Genomic DNA, 17,335 nt, shown 5'->3' with positions numbered 1-17,335 from the left:
AACAGGCACAGATGATCTGATGTTCTCTGCTGGGGGGGGGGGGGGGGGTACATGCCACTGCCTGCACCTGTGCGCTAACTGACTCCACATATCAGGGTGTTTCATGAAATGAGATATGACTATGTAAGTCTGTGGTTCCTGCAATACACTTTATTTACTGTGTCTTCTCACATAGTCCCATGAGTTTACACTCCAAACATCCTTCAAGCACAAAGGGAGCCTTTACTTTACCGATACATTGGCTGTATCATTGGTGGTATACATGTTGCTCATGAGCAATGATGTAGTAAAACAATGGGTTTGCTCCAGAATGGGACATCACTTTAAATGAAGTGCTTTCAGAATGACTTGAAGATACACACAGCATTTGTTTGTGCAACTAAAACAGGAGCTATTTCCTTCTCCCTCTGCATGGGCCCCCATGAGGAGGAGAGGGGAGAGCGAGTGGTCAACAGAGGACCTTCTAGGAGCAGCTGAATACCAGAGGAGCCGACGGGTATGTACATATTGGAATGTGCTTCTCAGACACACCTGTGGGGAACACACCCGCCTGGCCTCTCTCATCCCACTGGCTGATCTCCACATGATTGACAGCTGGAATAACTATTTGGCTCCAGTCCACAAGAGCCAGGGGGCAGGTATGGCGAGTCGTGAGCGTTAACCAATGGCAGCAGAGAAATCCCTCCGAGCCAGGCGGGGCTGCAGTGAAATAAAACTCATCAATGGGGTGTGTCTCAAAAGTTTGTCAGCAGTCAAACAGCGAGGGGCCACTGCTGCAGGAACCCACTCTGACTGGTTAAAGCTTAACTAGTTCCTCGCTGCGTGAGGATCTGAGCAGTTTTCAGCTGGCAGAGATGGTAGAAAAAGAGACGGGTTTACCTCTTCTGTGACCGTAGGATGGAAGTGAAAAGAATACAGATCTCATCTGCTCCGACTTCGAAACTCCTCTCTTTGGACCAGGACCTCGAGGGAAGGGACGGCAGTTCCAGGCTCTCCATGGATGGCGGCTTTTTAAACCGTTCAGGACTCTTCACTTTTGTCCCTGATCAATAGGTCCTCCATCACGGTTTGCTAGAGACTGTAACTATTGTTGTGGTACTCTGGTCGCTCACATCTCCTTATCACTTTTCCAGCCCAGCTATAGATTCTGTATCCGTTGGACGGAGAACTGATAAGGGCATGTGCATGACATTACCTACAGACACTGCAAGGGACAACATCTGAGTCAGAGAGCCTTGGGGTAATTCAGTCATTCAATGTATAATTGTTGATCGTGTTAAAGGCTGTTATTAGCTTTTGTGCTTTAGTCGTTTGCTTTTGCTACTATTTTCATTTTCAGAGGGAATTTTGAAGAGCTGTTAAGAAAATAAGAGCTGTATATGAAGTAAGTGAATAACACTAACATTTAGGTTGCATTGCAATCTTCTGATTTGTTTATAATGAAATGATCTTAAGTCCTTTTTAGATGATTTAGCGCTGGATACATTGGGTTGTACTTTACACCCATGGACTGAAAAGAGTAAAGTTGGTTTTGCGCTTCTGTCCCATAAAATGAGAGACTATTAACATAGATTCCCTTCGGGCAGCTCTGAGCACACCTGGTTTTCAGTCATATTTATGACAGAAATATGACAGAAAGCGACCATCTTTGTCAGGTTCGGCTTCAGGCAAGATCTATTTATTTTTTATTTTAAAAAGTTAGTGAAAGTGTTTTGACATTATCAGTTTGATCCATATAGATTAAAGACAGTTATTGTGCACAAACACAGTTTATACGTCAGGGGGGAGTATGTAGCATGTAAAATCAGTTCTCCTGACAGTCATTTTAGAAACCAGCGAGATAAAAGTGAACTTGAACACCCTGACATGATACAGCATGACATAATGATATGTGAACTCGAATACAGAAATTAGGTGAATCATTTATGATGCATGCAAACTTACTGACATGATTTTCACACCTAAACATGCTGCCTTGGCATTTCTGTTCTTACTTTCCGCTCACTGAATGGATAGTTCCAAATTGTTGTGGATATTTTTTTTCCTCCCCATTTACAGCCATCAATATGCCATAGATATATATCTAAGAGTTTAAGTTACTGCACCTACTAGTAAATAACTGCCATAAAGTAATAATTTCAGACATTAAATCACACATTTATTGCAGAAACGATTACATTGCTGATGGTTCCCTGTTGTACACTTTGTTCTTTTTGAGTTTGTTCGGATAACCATAGGTACAAAGTTGAATTCTGTCCTCAAAGAATAAAAGCAACAAACAACAAGCAACATACGCGCACGCGCACACACACACACACACACACACACACACACACACACACACACACACACACACACACACACACACACACACACACACACACACACACACACACACTCACTCAGTAAGCTGACGAGTCTTCTGGATCTACTGGCTGCTTCCTAACTGCTCTCCCCTGAGGCGTCCACTCCCTCTCTACACCTGGTGGAGGATCCTCTCTCTTCTGAAGTGCAACAATCTTTTCACCTTTGCCAACACAAAAGGTCACTTCCAAGCCTTCATACAGAACTTCACTACTACGACGACAGTCTAACGCTTCAAACTGTACGCAAATAGGCTGTCTTCTACCTTTCCTTGTAGTTCTTAGGAAAATGTAGTATTGCTTTACATGTTGTCTATTAATGTTCTGCATTGAATTTGACACCGAATTAATCATAAAAACTATCCTTTTACTGTATGTCGGCAATTGTTGCAATGAATAAAAGCAGCAGTTTGAAGTCTTAAAATTCTAGACATTTTAGAATTCCAAATAAAAAATAAAATAAAAATGTTTAAAAAAGCAATTGCTCATCCTTTCTACTTTACTGGACAACACGCTTTAACATTTGCTGCTCATTCGCCCATTCACACACTGATGAGAGTGGAGCTGCCATGCAAGGCCTTGGCCTGCTCATCAGGAGCAACTTGGGGTTCAGTGTCTTGCTCACTTCGATATACAAACAGAGAGAGCCGGGGATCGAACAATCAGCCTTGTGATTAAAGGACAACCCGCTCTTTCTCCTGTGCCACAGCCGCCCCCAAATGCATACAACCAGATGACAATCAGCCAAAATGGTCAATTAAAAAGCAAGCAAGGACATAGCAGCATAACACAGATATACAATAGAACTCAACATAATAATGCATAATTTGCATAATATAATGATAAAGCAGTAAGCCTTAATTTAAATATCCACACAACTGACTGGAGTCTGAGATTAAATAGTGCAAAACTTTGGCAGCAAATCTTTCAGACCCAAAACAGGTCAAATCATTATTAATGCAATGCCCCTACCCAACAGAATAGATAATCAAATAATTTGCTGTGGTTAATTCACCCGTGTAAACAGGGCAGCTGACTCCAGCAGTAGGAGCAGGCTGTTGTGTTTAAGCCAGACCAACCATGGAAGCACTGAGGTCCCAGAGCTTCTTGGCTGCAGCATCATCCAGGGCCTGTGGTGCCGGCTTTTTGGGGGCACAGTCACTGCATGAGGAAATAAAGTAGGGAGAGAAGAGTCTGATACAGCGTTCTGATAATCTAAACTGATGAGGCACAATTGCTAATAGCCATAAATTATTATTTAATTAGCATTCTCTGCAATTGTACAATGGGCAGAGAAAAAACAGACAAGGTCGACTGAATTCCAGACAAATGCAAAATGAACTCAGTTAATAAAGTTTATCTTCACAGTCCGGGGGGTGTTATTGCAGATGTACTTGCCTGTAATAGAGGCCACTGGAGTTGGCCTGGCTCTCGTCCACAGCACAGTAGATGCTGGTCTGAGCTCCAGCATAGGGACTTTTGATCAGCATGAGGAGTGGCATTAATATGATCCTCTGCCACAGAGCTAAAGTAGGGAACAAGTGGCGGCCCAACTCGGTGCGGATGACACCAGGGTGAAGACTGTACACTGTCACACCAGTGTCTAATGAGAGGGAGAGAGATCCATCAAATCAAATACAAAGCATGACACCAAAGCAAAAACAAAAGATACAGAGATTTAGACTTTATGTTAATTCTAGAAAATTAAAAAACTGGGACAGTGTGAGGTGATTTTTCCCCATCAACTTAACCCTCTACTGTATCTGATTGATAATAACTTTGAACTTTTTTTGATCAACAACGTATCAGTGTGGAGTAGCATGCACTGGGCCCTACCTTGCATTCTCGAAGCCAGTTCTCTGCAGAAGAGCACATTGGCTAGCTTGCTCTGCCTGTAGCTTTCCTCGCGATGGTAGTCTTTATCAAGGTTGATGTCATCAAAGTTTATGCTGCCTGCAAGAAACAATCCAGTGTAGTCCTTAAGCAGAAATTACATTTTGAAATCCAGTCATGTAAGTTGTATCTGTCATATCCAACCAAAGTGTAATATCATTAAGAGTGGTGTAAAATGTCAGAGATACAATTTCTCACCATAAAGTAGATTTGATGGACAAAAACTACAAAGTACATCATCTTTACCTTTCTCGTGTGCCAGACTGGAGACGATGACAATGCGACTTGGAGTTGACTTCTTCAGCAGGTCAAGAAGACAGTTGGTGAGAAGAAAATGTCCCAAGTGGTTGACACCAAACTGCATTTCAAAGCCATCCTCAGTCTTCCACTTAGGACACATCATGACACCTAAAAATCAACAGATAAACGTAACATAAAAACTCAATATACAACCTCTTGGTCCACCATCAGTTGACTCAATTTCAGCCATAAAAATCAGCTGCTCATATGAAACATATAGGACGCTTTTTTCGTTCCACTTCATCTTGATACAGGTTGTTAGGCTGTGATGTGTTTTTTAAAAGTGCAAAATCAAACAGTATGTCATGAAGTTCGCACTTATTCTGCCCCCACCCCAAGAAGTTCCGCTTGCACCTCTATATGTATTAGTACTGTATTACTTTTCCTGCAGTGAATTCAACATACCTGCGTTGTTGATGAGGATGTCCAAACGTTGCTCATTCTCCTGGACATCTCTGGCCAGGTCCCTGACAGACTGCAGTGACGTGAGGTCCAGTTTCTTTACCACCACGTTGCCGTTGCCACTCTGCTGCCGGATCTCATCAGCCGCAATGCAGGCTCTGGTCATGTCTCTGCAGGCTAGGATCACTCTGGCTCCTTGACATAATAAGAAACAACGTCAGTGTGTTCAAGAGTTAAACAGTACCAGTGGAAGTAGTAAGGCATTAGTAGTCAAGGTAGCAAGGAATTTAGGTCAATCCAAAGCCACTCTAAAGATAGTAACAAAGTGCTGCACAAAAAACGACAAAACACAACAACTGGCAACATTTACAGAAGGTGAGGGTCTTACCTCGCTTGGCCATATCCAGGGCCGTCTCCTTCCCAATGCCAGTGTTGGCTCCTGTGATCAGGACTGTTTTCCCATCCAGTCTGACCTTGCTCCGACATACTCCCCCAGCCAGCCACCTGCGCAAGGCCAGTATGCCTGCCCCTGACAGACAAATAAACGTTAACTTTAATATCAAATGCAGTGTGATATACCTTGTTGTGGTTATCAATTTTTTTATTTCCCCCATGGTTTAATTTATTTCTTTATATTCTTAGTTCTTGTTAATGGGACATGAAAAGCTGTCGGTAAAACACAGATCCCTTGCAGGAGAATACATATATTGACTTTAACTCCTGCTTTGGTATTTCAGATATGGCTAGACATCCAAAGAGATGATAATAGGCGTATTTATAGATTTATGACAATAATACTAAAATTATCTTTATATTTGTGAAATACTTCACTATGCTGATTCAAGTAGCTATTTCACTGACAATTCACAAACTGAGCAGCAGCCACAATGAATGCCTCTGTCATGATGAAATAAACTGGTTCTGCCTGAACGATGGGTTACAGAGTTTATACCATTACTTACATTATCAGCAGCTAGTAATGATCACCTGCCCTTGCGCTGACATTTAAGGAAACTTAGCATTCACAATATCCTTCTGATAAAATAATGTATTTACCTGCAACAAAAGTAACAGCGAGACCGGTCGCATGCCTCTCTAAAAAGTACCAGCTTGTCTCTGCGTAGTTTTGCATACTCTAGCCTGTTAATTATTAACCAACTTAAATAACTGCAAGCTTCAGTGGGAAAATAATCACAATAATCACAAATTAATAGTAAAAACCGTCTCGTTTAGAATAACACCACGCTGGATGAAATCACAGCAAATGCTATCAAACTGTATAAAAAGGTTACAATTCTTCCTAAAGACAACTCCCTGTGCGGAAGTGGAGGCGTGGTGTGCACCTACTGGGACTTTCAGAATAAGACTTTTGTTTACTGTGTTGTAGTTCATGACATAAGCTGCTGCTGCTTTGTCTCTGTTCACAATGAAAAGAACATGACAGGCCCAAGGAAATGAAAGCAGCCTATCGTCACCCGCAGTGTTCACTTCTACAGTGATCTGGGTTGAGGACATATTTTTGATTTTCAGTCATTTTATCAAATAAATTACAGGAGATCATTCCTGCCCACTGCAATAAGAGTTTACAATAAATCACCTCTGGCCAAATCAATCCCACAACTATAACACTGTTACACTGTTGTTGTTTGTTTGTTAAATCCTTCACTCTTGTTTATTTAGTTAATTTAATATTATTCTATTCTATTGCATATATTGTTTATTTTTGTATTTTTGTATTTTTTTTACTCTGTTATTTGTATTGCTTTGCTTTGCCTGAACCTATAAATGCTGCTGTAGCAAAACAAATCTATCTAATCTAAAATGAATCATATTGTAATCATTGTTCTTTATTTTATACGACTGGGAAATTGAATTTGTCAAAACAACAGTGGTGGAAAGTAACCATTTACTCAAGTACTGTACCCAAATACAATGTCGAGGTACTTTTGCTTCACTTCAGTATTTCAATGTTGTGCTACTTTATACTTCCACTCCACTACTAATGCAAATACTCTTCACTAAAATGATTGAACTGCTTTACTGTTTCAATGTAAGACTACATGCAAAACATGATCAGTTTGTGAATTAAAATGTAATTTGATTTCATTCATTTTATAGGTTAAACTAACCAACAGCATGTGTATCTGTAAATGCATTACATATATTTCTGTATTTTTAGTTAAATGGATATTAAATGCAGGATACATTTATCTGAATCCTTGAAAATAGCATTGCTAAACAAATAACTCATAAATAGACTTTAAAAAACGTTTTACTTCATAAAATTCGGTGTGTTCTTTTTTGTAAAAGCAAAAGTAATGTGTGCTGCCTTACTTGAAAACAAATTGGCTTTTATTTTGAAAACTGAACTTCATGACGGTTGGTGCTCTGGTGCTCTGATTGGATTAGATAAACGGCTCTGACTCTGACGCCAGTGTAGATGTATCGCAACAATGTCTCGTCTCGTGGCTTTAACTTGTTTAAAAACAGGCTGACTCACATTTAGAGTTACAGAGCGTCGTGTTTGACAATATTTTTAAGTGTGATAACATTGAGCTTATTTATTTTCACATAAAATAAACAAACCTGCCCCGGAAGTTCTTCGTGCTCGTGCCACGTCAGAGCTACAAACCTGTTAGCATCACTGCTAACCTAGTGCTACACTGTCTGCAGCTTTTCAGCTGTTTCTTCTCGCTCTCACGATGCTGTGCCTGGGACTGAGCTGTCTGCTGCTGCATGTGTTTGTGGTGTTTGGGACCGAGCTCACCTTTGAGCTCTCTGACAACGAAAAGCAATGTTTTTACGAGGAACTAGACAAAGACGTGAAGTTTGAAATAGACTTCCAAGTAAGTTACTCTGAAAAAAGCCTCATCACTTCCTCAAGTGTGTGTTTACAAGATGCTGCCAACGTTATATGTATATTTTAAGCTAGTAAATTGTTCTGTCTCTCGTTCTGGTTCTTATCATTTCAAAATGTCCATTTGACAACTAAAGTTGAGTCCTCATTAATTCCTTTAGCTGTAGTTTATCACACACTTAAATTTAGGAAAAATTGTTTTGGTGAAATGTGTTTTCTTACCAAAAGTAACCCACCTAACTGGTTTGCTCTATTTGCTGCATAACCAGTATAAGCCAGTTCAATCTTGCACAATCCATATATCACAACGAAACATCATGTTACAATGGCTATAACTGTATTGGCATGCATATGTTCTGTCATCCACATGTTTACATGAGTGTTTTCTTTCAGGTCATTGCAGGAGGCAACTATGATGTGGACTGCTTCGTCACCGATCCTCTAAACAATGTCTTGTATAGTGAGAAGAAGAAGCAGTATGACAGCTTCTCTCACACCACAGCTATGGTGGGGGTCTACAAGGTCTGCTTCAGCAACGAGTTCTCCACTTTTACACATAAAACTGTGTACCTGGATTTCCGCCACGGAGATGAGGAACCTCTCATTCAGACCATGACTGGAACTACAGCGCTGACTCAGGTAAGCCTGAGGAACAAGGTGCTCACACTCTGTCTGCTGCAGTGGAAACCCTTCAAAGGGGCCACGCTTAAACACTTAAAGTGTTCAGAGAACAACAAAAACACGTGGTTTGCCTTAAAGTTAGTGTTCTGGATTTGATTTTATACTGTGTAGTCTTATTTCCTGATTTTGAAACACTTGAAAACACTTCCTGGTAGGCAAGCGCACAGAAAACACACAAAGATAGAAAGAAAACTACAATCCATATGTCCACATTTAGAGTATGAGCCAGGTTAAAGAGACATTATTTGCCAGTAATGTTGTCTTTTGTAAGTAATCAGCTGTTGAGCAAAACCTTTGCTGTTTCACTGTCAGTTTAGTTTCAGAGGTGGGACAGTTTAAAGTCCACTAGGTGGAGCCAGAGATGTTCTAACTTAAGATGAAACTTAATTTATCCTGAGGGACATTGCTGTGTTGCAATACAAAGTCGGAAGAGTATAAGATGACAAGTATCGCCGTGTGCTGCAAATATTGCATTAACCATGGCTGAATGTTATTTGCAAGTATTTAAATGTACTCTCCTTACCCCACAATACCTAAAACACCCAGGTTTGTTAACGCCCCCCTTTCAGTCTGTTTCAATTTTACACAAACTGGAGTCAGAAATGTCAAACATTTTCATAAATATTGCAGTTTCTATGCTTGACATCATTACAGTTTATCAGAATACAACTCAGATTCCTCTTATCGGCCCACATTTGTAGATCCCTAGTTATAGTGTATTTAATGCTTTACTACATACAGGATTGTTTGAAGTGAATCTGTTCAGGAGCAGTTTTGGCCATTTCCTGTGCTCTCGATTGATTTGCGTTGATCTTTCTACTTTCAGTTGGAGTCGTCTTGCGTCGCCATTCATGAGGTCCTGAAGGTGGTGGCTGACTCGCAGACATGGTACAGGCTAAGAGAGGCACACGACCGCACAAAAGCCGACCATCTCCTCGAGCGGGTCACCTACTGGTCCGTCGGAGAAACCGTCCTGCTGTTTGTTATCGGCGTCGGTCAAGTCATGTTGCTCAAGAGCTTCTTCAGTGAGAGGAAGGGCTCCGTGGCAGCCGCCACTTAGAACTCGTAGTGTTGATGTGCCCTCAGAAAGACAGGATGAACCTTGTCAATGTGAACACATAAGTGCGTCTGGAGATTAGCACACATCTTGTTGTATTTTCAGCAGACCTTTTTGTTATAAGGGATAGTTTGGGAAGCCTTTTTTATTTTTTTTCCTGCTCACCAAGTGTCATACAAACTTGTGAGTGCCTTTTTTATGTCTGTGCTGATTTGTCTCCTGTACCTGTTTTGAAAACGAGATTGACACCTTTCAACCTTGCGCAGATTATTTATTATATTTTTCTAGTGCAACACAAAGCAGGTTTAGTTTGATATGTCTGTTAATAATAAGGACAGTCACGGGTTTTCTTCTGGATACTCAGTAATTACACAAGATGTTGTGGCAAATCAGTTGTTACTGAATGTAGGTTGTTTTATAATGTGTATTGAGTTTATTATTACCTTAATTTATGTGCGAAGAAATGTGAGGCGTAAGAGCTCTGTCTCCCTTATCCCCTTGTGTGCCTTAAGAAATCTTCTTTTAGTTTCCCACCAAATTGAAAGTTTACTATTTTTTGGTTAATTGGTCTGTTACATGCCATCCTGTTGCTGATTGGATTCTCAGTTTTCACTCTTGTGAATTATACAACCGTTATTTTATGAAGAGATATGTTTAATGAACACTGTTAAGAGTTATCATGGCTTTTCTTTTTCAACAACAAAATTATGCATGCAGTCCTATTTGTTTATCTGTAAAACCAGTCAACAGGTTTCAATAAAATTGGGAGGAAAGCCATTTTTGAAAGAAATCCAGTTTAACATTGTCATATTGTGATTCGTATTTTGAGCAATTTTGTTATTTTCTGGCACAATGTGTATGGAGGTGCCAACTTAGATCCAGCTTCACGTAAAGTGTATTTTTAATTTAAATTGTGTAATTAAAATAAGATTGTTGGCCCTAGATATGAATATCTTCTCTCTTTCCATACATTCACACACCTCATGCAACAGTTTGCAGTGATATAAAGTACATTTATTCGAGTACTGTACGTGAGTACAATTTTGAGCTATTTGTACTTAAAATTAGTATTTCCATTTTCTGCTACTATATACTTAACTCCACTCCTTTATTGATGGAAATATTGTACTTTTTACTACATTCATTTCATTATTTCGGCAGTAGCTCAGTCCGTGGAGACTTCGCTTGGGAACCGGAGGTTTGCTGGTTCAAGTTCCTGCACAGAAGGTATGGAGTGTGGATTGGTAGCTAACAAAAGTTGCCAGTTTACCCCCTGGGCACTGCCGAGGTGCCCTTGAGCAAGGTACCAAACATCCAAACTGCTCCTCGAGTTCTGCATAGTGGCTTCTACTAGGATCGGTTAAATGCAGTGGCTTAATTTCATTGTGTGCTGGGGTGTACAATGTGTGACAATTAAAGATAATTTACTCTTCTTTTTTTACATTTAACATAATTTAAGATACTAATTACTTTGCAAGTTAATATTCCAAAAATATAATCAACAAATAAATGAGGTATTAAAGATTGATGATACAACTGTATTGATCTCCAGGGGGAAATACACAAGCTATCCAGCAGTATATTAATTAAAATGAGCTCCACCATTACCAGCTGCAACATGAGCACTTTTACTTTTGGTACCTTAAGTATGCCAGTATTTAGAATATTTAGATAATTGCTATTTTTACCCAAGTAAAAATATTTAAGTAGGTTACTTCTTCCACCACTGAGTGTGAGAAAAGAAGCATACTTCCACCTTTACAGGCTGCTGTGAGGGTTCGGAAAAGCGGAAGAAGGAAGAAGAGTTGAAGTGACCTTAAACCCACGCTGAACTCACCGTCGGCTACGTCAACGAGCATACTTCATTCTGATTGGCTCGGAGCCGTTTTTGCTGGCCAATCCGAGTAAAGTGTGCTCTATCCCAAGCTGACGTGTAGTTTTCACTACCGGGCTCTACCTGTCTGTCGTTCATTCATAAGTGTTAGAGGGTACTGTCACTGTAGCTGCGACACTAATCAGTTCCTAGTAACCATGGCGGGTTACCTCAAAGCTCTGACGGCTGTGACCAGAAGTACAGCCGCTGCACTGTCGCAAACCCCCGCTGTGCTCTCACCGGCCGCCGTCTGTCATTATCGGCTTCAACAGAGGAACTGTAAGTCTTTTTAAGACATTTTCGGTCAGGTTGACAGCATTAATGTGGTCACCTGTCTGTGTAACACAGAGTGCGTGTTTTATTTCATGAGCACTACTAAATAAATGGTAGGCACCAGTGGAAACCGGCAGCCTACGTAGTCGATCTTGCTGATTGGCAAAGTGCCATCACTGAATCATACATAAGATCCTGAAAACAGACTCAGTGTTTTTGATTTGGCACCAAATTGCAAAACTCAAGGCAGAACAGAAAGTTAAAACAACACAATAGTTGTTGTAAGAAACCTACAACAAGCTTTATCATGCTGAATACTGATTACAATGTGAAGAATAGAAGAGCAATTAGTTGTATAAATCTGTATTTAGGCCTCAGGACATGTGCACTGCAAACACAAAGTAGTTTTATGAAGCCTATAACAAATCTTGACATGTGAGTTCACGTGTGTGTCGGGTACTAAAGGGCTTTGGCAGGTAAAACCTGCTATCAAAGCAGTCATAAAATCCCAAGGACACAATACCTGGCAGAGTTCTCAGTAACTGCGTGACTACAGTCACATAAGTAATGAAAGGGATGTGAAACCGAATGCAGGTGTGTTGTGTGTCATCAATTGGTTCTCTGGTGATCAGACAGTGTCACATGTGTAGAGATAGTCTCCACTCGTTGAGTTTTCCCGCTGGGATGTGAGTTTAAAGGCTCCTTCTCAAATTGCAAAAGCCACAATTAATTCAGGAACCAAGAAGTGTACACAAGGCAATAAAAACATGCAAATTCTGACAGTTTGAAAGTAATCCTCCAGCTAAGTGAATGTTAGATAAACAACGGAGCAGCAGTTTCGACTGAGACAAACTTTAAATCTTTTTTGTAATTATGTTTTTGTCAAGGATATATGTGTTCATGCTGGGTCAACATTTCAAGAAAATGTTTGATGTTTAATTTGACCAAATGTGTATGTTGATTTCCTGACTGTTTTTGTTGTTCAAACACACAAAAAATAAAGTTATCAAAATAAAAAAAAACGTATTTTCTTTCTAACATTGTAAAACATGAATAACTGTGAACTTTTCAGATGCCACAAAGCGCATCAAGGCGGACCAGCCGGTGGTGGAGATGGACGGCGATGAGATGACTCGCATCATCTGGGAGTTCATCAAAGACAAGGTAAATCAAATGATTTATGACACTGTAGGTCACCTTTGAATGTGTTTTAATGTGTTTTAATCATCAGAAAGACTGCATATGTGCACGTTTTTTTGTGTGGTTTCTGTGCAGTGTGTTGCCCTGGTGCAAATAACACATCAACATCTCTTCATGTGCAGCTCATCCTGCCCAATGTGGATGTTGAGCTGAAGTACTTTGACCTGGGTCTGCCCTACCGTGACCAGACAGACGACCAGGTCACCATCGACTCCGCTCTGGCAACGAAGAAATACAATGTGGCTATCAAGTGTGCCACCATCACCCCCGACGAGGACCGAGTTGAGGGTGAGGTTCACTCATTGTGTTTAATTATACGCTACCTGTGCTATCTACACTAATTAGTGTAGAACAACAGTTGTCGTGGCTTCCTTCTACTTGCCTTCTGAAAGCCACTTTTGTATAAATATATTTATATTCTCAACCTTCTTTCAGGTTATTTTGGAACATCTCGTGCGGTTAATCAAGATAAATAAAGGTTGAAAGTAGGCCTCACAAAGATTAAATCCAAATAAAATGATAAGCAAACTTAAATTGTCTCGAGGGTTTACGTTACACGGATGAGAACTGTCCCTCAGCTGCGTCTTCAGCTTCAAATTGTTCACACCCAACTCCATTAATTGGCTAGACTGCAAGGGAATTGTAGTCCTGTAGTTTGGTCACCACAATTATTTTGCATTGCAGTATAGTCCATTTTCAACCAATCGCTGCATTAGTATTACAACCAGTTCTATGTTAATAGGAATACATGTAATGATACTTTTCCTTTCGGTTCTTTAGGACTTCTTAGCTGTTCTGGATCCGTTCTTTGGGTCTTCAAATGGTAAACACTTTTCAATGCATATTTCTTTTCAGAGTTTAAGCTAAAGAAGATGTGGAAGAGTCCTAATGGAACCATCAGGAACATCTTGGGTGGCACCGTTTTCCGTGAGCCAATCCTCTGTAATAACATCCCTCGTCTTGTGACCGGTTGGACACAAGGCATAACAATCGGCAGACACGCTTTCGGCGATCAGGTAAGGGATGCGAATGTGTGTTTTTTTGCTCTTTCCAAAGATGCCCCCAAACTGACAGAGGAACAATCTCACAGCCCAGGTTTGATATGTTTAATCTCACAGTACAGGGCCACAGACTTTGTTGTCGACCAGCCCGGCAAGTTCAAGATGGTGTTCAGCCCAGCCGATGGAAGCAAGCCAAAGGAGTGGGTGGTGTATGATTTTCCCGCTGGGGGCTGTGGGCTGGGAATGTACAACACTGATGAGGTAAGAAAGGGCTTGTTTCATTTATTTACATGAATTAGTATACAACAAATTAAATTTATATTTATATACATTTTTCTTATTCATTTTCATTGCTCAGTCCATCAGTGGATTTGCTCACAGCTGCTTCCAGTATGCGATCCAGAAAAAGTGGCCTCTGTACATGAGCACCAAGAACACCATCCTCAAGGCCTACGACGGGCGCTTCAAAGACATTTTCCAAAACATCTTCGAGAAGTAAGATACTGGACGTATGAGAAATCAGACGTAATGCATTGGGTTGTTCGGTTACGTTGCTTAAGGAATTAACTATTTAGCTGACTCTTCATAATTTCATGTGGTGATTAAACTGTGTACAGTCTCCAATTTGAATATGGAATGGTCCGGCCGCTTAATTTAACAGTCACTGTGAAGGAGACATAAGCATTATTCTGTCTTTTTCAGGGACTACCAGCCAGAGTTTGACAAGCTGAAGATCTGGTATGAGCACCGTCTTATTGACGACATGGTGGCACAGGTCCTGAAGTCTTCTGGGGGATTTGTTTGGGCCTGCAAGAATTACGATGGAGATGTGCAGTCAGACATTCTGGCTCAGGGTGAGTGCACCTTTCCCTTTTTAACGGTGGGACGGCAGTTGTTGTATTCCCTGCTCGCTCAGCGAAGGCCACGCAGTCACAATGACACATTATTTTATTATTATTCATGCCTCATGTTTTGTGTGTGGGCTTGTTTTTGTCAGTAGCGATTTGCCTGGTGATGTCAGGTTTGTCCGTGTGTTGTGTCCAGGTTTTGGTTCTCTAGGTCTCATGACATCAGTGCTCGTGTGCCCTGACGGAAAGACTATCGAGGCCGAGGCCGCCCACGGCACTGTGACCAGGCACTACCGCGAACACCAGAGGGTAAGAGCCACCGGGTCACACCGCTGGGACGGTTTTTACTTTAGGACTCATTCGGGGCTGGGACTTGGTGTAAGCTTCGAGGTTAGTTTTAGGACAACTGTTGTAGTTGAAGTTGTGATTCTCCGCATATATTACGAACTCTCTTTAAATGTCAGAAGCCAGTGGACAGAAGTCATTTTGTGATGTTTTCAGCAGAGCTACAATGAGTTTGAAAGCAGAAGTGATCAATGTCATTAATAGTAAATGCTGGTGCAGGTCATGTTGCAAGTCCTTTAGAATCAAACAGACGAGACTCGCCATATTAAACCTTTTATATACCCAGGAAATCCATTCCTTAAATCCACGGTGGGAGAGGCAGCGACGTCCCTATCCACAGTGGCATCAATGAACCTGAATGCAAAGCAACCACAAGACATGTTTCTGTAACTAAACGTAACCGTGTCCTCGCTTTGCAGGGAAAATCAACCAGCACCAACCCCATCGCGAGCATCTTTGCTTGGACCAGAGGACTGGAGCACCGAGGCAAACTGGACGGAAATCCTGATTTGATAAAGTGCGCTATCTAATGTAATTTACTCATGCAGCATATGTTTACGTAATTTTACAGCGAAATAATGTGTCACTCTGCATTGTTGCTGTCCAGGTTCTGCCAGACGTTGGAACAAGTCTGTGTGACAACTGTGGAGAATGGTGTGATGACCAAGGACCTTGCAGGCTGCATCCATGGCTTGACCAAGTAGGTTTACATTTTTAGATTCCTCAGTAATGTTATGTGTGTGTGGTTTGCGTTTAGGCAACCTTTACCATGTTTTAAAATAAGGACAGATTTTCATAATTCATTACAAATGTAAACCCCTGCACTGTTTATCTTGCAGCTGCAAGCTGAATGAACATTATGTGAACACATCGGACTTCCTGGATGCTATCAGGACCAACTTGGACAAAGTTCTGAGCAAATGAGGAGCAATTGGAACGTTTTTAGCCACTTTTTATCCTTCGTTTGTATAAATCTTTGTATCCAATTTTGAAGGAACTAATTTTGCTATTTTCGTGCAATTTCTGTATTTGTATAGCTCACTGATGCGTAACTCGTGGTCCTCTGCCTTTCCTGTTGCCAAATGTCCAGCTATGCATTTCACAATTTAAGTGATTCTACTGAATCAATATCAATGCTATTGTCAACAGTGTTCCCTGAAGATACCGTCCCATTTAATTAGAAGGTATCTTCAGGGACTAGTGTGAACAATCATGCCATGTTTTGCACCATCAGCATGAATATTACAAAAATAAATGGTGACTCAATAACACCCAGTGTATGGAGTTACCTAATTCTGCTTGGTTGTAATTGTGTTCTTATCTTCATCAGCAACACTGTTCGGTGCTGTTAACCTGAACATAGGCGCAGAAAATGCACAATTATTCATATCTACTCACCAATTTAATTAGTCAGTTATTGATGGGTGCAGAACAGCTGAGGCTTGCTGCAGTAGGACAATTCAGATTGTGTCAGGTAAATTGTCAATCACCTGAATTTACCTTCAAACTGTGCATCTGTTAATCTAGGTTACCTGGTTTTCACTGTTATCCCAGATAACAATCAAGTAGACTTAAGCAAGACATACCTTCAGGAGGTAAATGTGAATCGGATGTCATCAGGCCTGGCTGGTCATCTAGTCAAAGGACAAACACTGACAGAACGGTTAGTTTGATATTGTGTTATTCTTGCCGTTCATTCTCGATCTACGGCATTTAGTACTCAAACATCTTGACAGAAGTTAACTTTATAACTGAACCACTGACCAGGGAATATGCTTGTCTCTTCCTCTCAGTCACTAAAATGTCAAAGAAAATAGTCAAGGTGTCTATCAAAAAAATTACCATTTAGATTAGCTCTTTTTCGCTTCTATTTTAATTTCCTCCTGGTGGAACATTCCATTGCAACTATGAAGTGCTAAAGAACCTCCCACTTAATATGATCTGCAGCCATAAAAGAGTTATATCTGAGCAAATTGTTCAATCCCGTCCTGGGAAATGCTTTCCTATAGAAGTATAATTGCTGCAAAATGCAAAGCATCCGTGAAACAGTTTAGAACCAATGCATTTTACAGAGGGTGGGTCTGCACTGGAGTTGACTGAGGCTTCAGAGACCACAGACAAAACCCAAAAGTTAGATCTCAGTTCCCACAACAGGCAACATGTACGAAGGCAAGACACTAACCTCCTGCCAGCTGACTGCATAACATAAATTAAGAGTGATTACCAGTTAATATTAAGGGAT

General features: G+C 40.8%; 3 protein-coding genes across 3 annotated transcripts; 2 read left to right on the top strand and 1 right to left on the bottom strand.

Moving 5' to 3' along the window:
- Positions 1-1,697: 1,697 nt before the first annotated feature.
- Positions 1,698-6,267, bottom strand: LOC306696836 (retinol dehydrogenase 13). Its single transcript, XM_079160546.1, has 7 exons — positions 6,015-6,267; positions 5,347-5,487; positions 4,962-5,153; positions 4,503-4,664; positions 4,200-4,316; positions 3,762-3,966; positions 1,698-3,524 (listed from the first exon to the last, which is right to left on the bottom strand). Exons 1-7 carry the CDS (start codon positions 6,088-6,090, stop codon positions 3,428-3,430), a joined length of 990 nt encoding a protein of 329 aa, XP_079016672.1. The 5' UTR covers positions 6,091-6,267; the 3' UTR covers positions 1,698-3,427.
- A 1,171-nt stretch (positions 6,268-7,438) lies between these two features.
- On the top strand, positions 7,439-10,489 carry tmed3 (transmembrane p24 trafficking protein 3). The gene is made up of 3 exons (XM_079163484.1): positions 7,439-7,804; positions 8,209-8,454; positions 9,323-10,489. Exons 1-3 carry the CDS (start codon positions 7,661-7,663, stop codon positions 9,554-9,556), a joined length of 624 nt encoding a protein of 207 aa, XP_079019610.1. The 5' UTR covers positions 7,439-7,660; the 3' UTR covers positions 9,557-10,489.
- Positions 10,490-11,518: 1,029 nt separating this feature from the next.
- LOC306694278 (isocitrate dehydrogenase [NADP], mitochondrial-like) lies at positions 11,519-16,391 on the top strand. The gene is made up of 11 exons (XM_079157051.1): positions 11,519-11,705; positions 12,772-12,863; positions 13,022-13,187; positions 13,755-13,915; positions 14,018-14,161; positions 14,259-14,395; positions 14,603-14,754; positions 14,945-15,057; positions 15,513-15,610; positions 15,701-15,793; positions 15,933-16,391. The coding sequence occupies exons 1-11, from the start codon at positions 11,585-11,587 to the stop codon at positions 16,015-16,017; spliced, it is 1,362 nt and encodes a 453-aa protein (XP_079013177.1). The 5' UTR covers positions 11,519-11,584; the 3' UTR covers positions 16,018-16,391.
- The last annotated feature ends 944 nt before the right edge of the window (positions 16,392-17,335 follow it).

Source organism: Pholis gunnellus (assembly GCF_910591455.1).
Source record: "Pholis gunnellus genome assembly, chromosome: 1".
Classification (NCBI taxonomy): Eukaryota; Metazoa; Chordata; class Actinopteri; order Perciformes; family Pholidae; genus Pholis; species Pholis gunnellus.
The sequence above is the reverse complement of the archived record's forward strand: the minus strand, read 5'-3'. Positions and strand labels throughout refer to the sequence as shown.

Excerpts from the sequence above, each read along its gene's own strand:
- LOC306696836 (XM_079160546.1), bottom strand. The coding sequence starts at position 6,090 with ATGCAAAACTACGCAGAGACAAGCTGGTACTTTTTAGAGAGGCATGCG. Across the intron at positions 5,154-5,346 it reads CCTGGATATGGCCAAGCGAG|GAGCCAGAGTGATCCTAGCC; the intron begins GTAAGACCCTCA and ends TATTATGTCAAG. Across the intron at positions 3,967-4,199 it reads ACTGGCTTCGAGAATGCAAG|ACACTGGTGTGACAGTGTAC; the intron begins GTAGGGCCCAGT and ends CCCTCTCATTAG.
- tmed3 (XM_079163484.1), top strand. The coding sequence starts at position 7,661 with ATGCTGTGCCTGGGACTGAGCTGTCTGCTGCTGCATGTGTTTGTGGTG. Across the intron at positions 7,805-8,208 it reads AGTTTGAAATAGACTTCCAA|GTCATTGCAGGAGGCAACTA; the intron begins GTAAGTTACTCT and ends GTTTTCTTTCAG. Across the intron at positions 8,455-9,322 it reads GAACTACAGCGCTGACTCAG|TTGGAGTCGTCTTGCGTCGC; the intron begins GTAAGCCTGAGG and ends TTCTACTTTCAG.
- LOC306694278 (XM_079157051.1), top strand. The coding sequence starts at position 11,585 with ATGGCGGGTTACCTCAAAGCTCTGACGGCTGTGACCAGAAGTACAGCC. Across the intron at positions 11,706-12,771 it reads TCGGCTTCAACAGAGGAACT|ATGCCACAAAGCGCATCAAG; the intron begins GTAAGTCTTTTT and ends TGAACTTTTCAG. Across the intron at positions 15,794-15,932 it reads TGCATCCATGGCTTGACCAA|CTGCAAGCTGAATGAACATT; the intron begins GTAGGTTTACAT and ends TTTATCTTGCAG.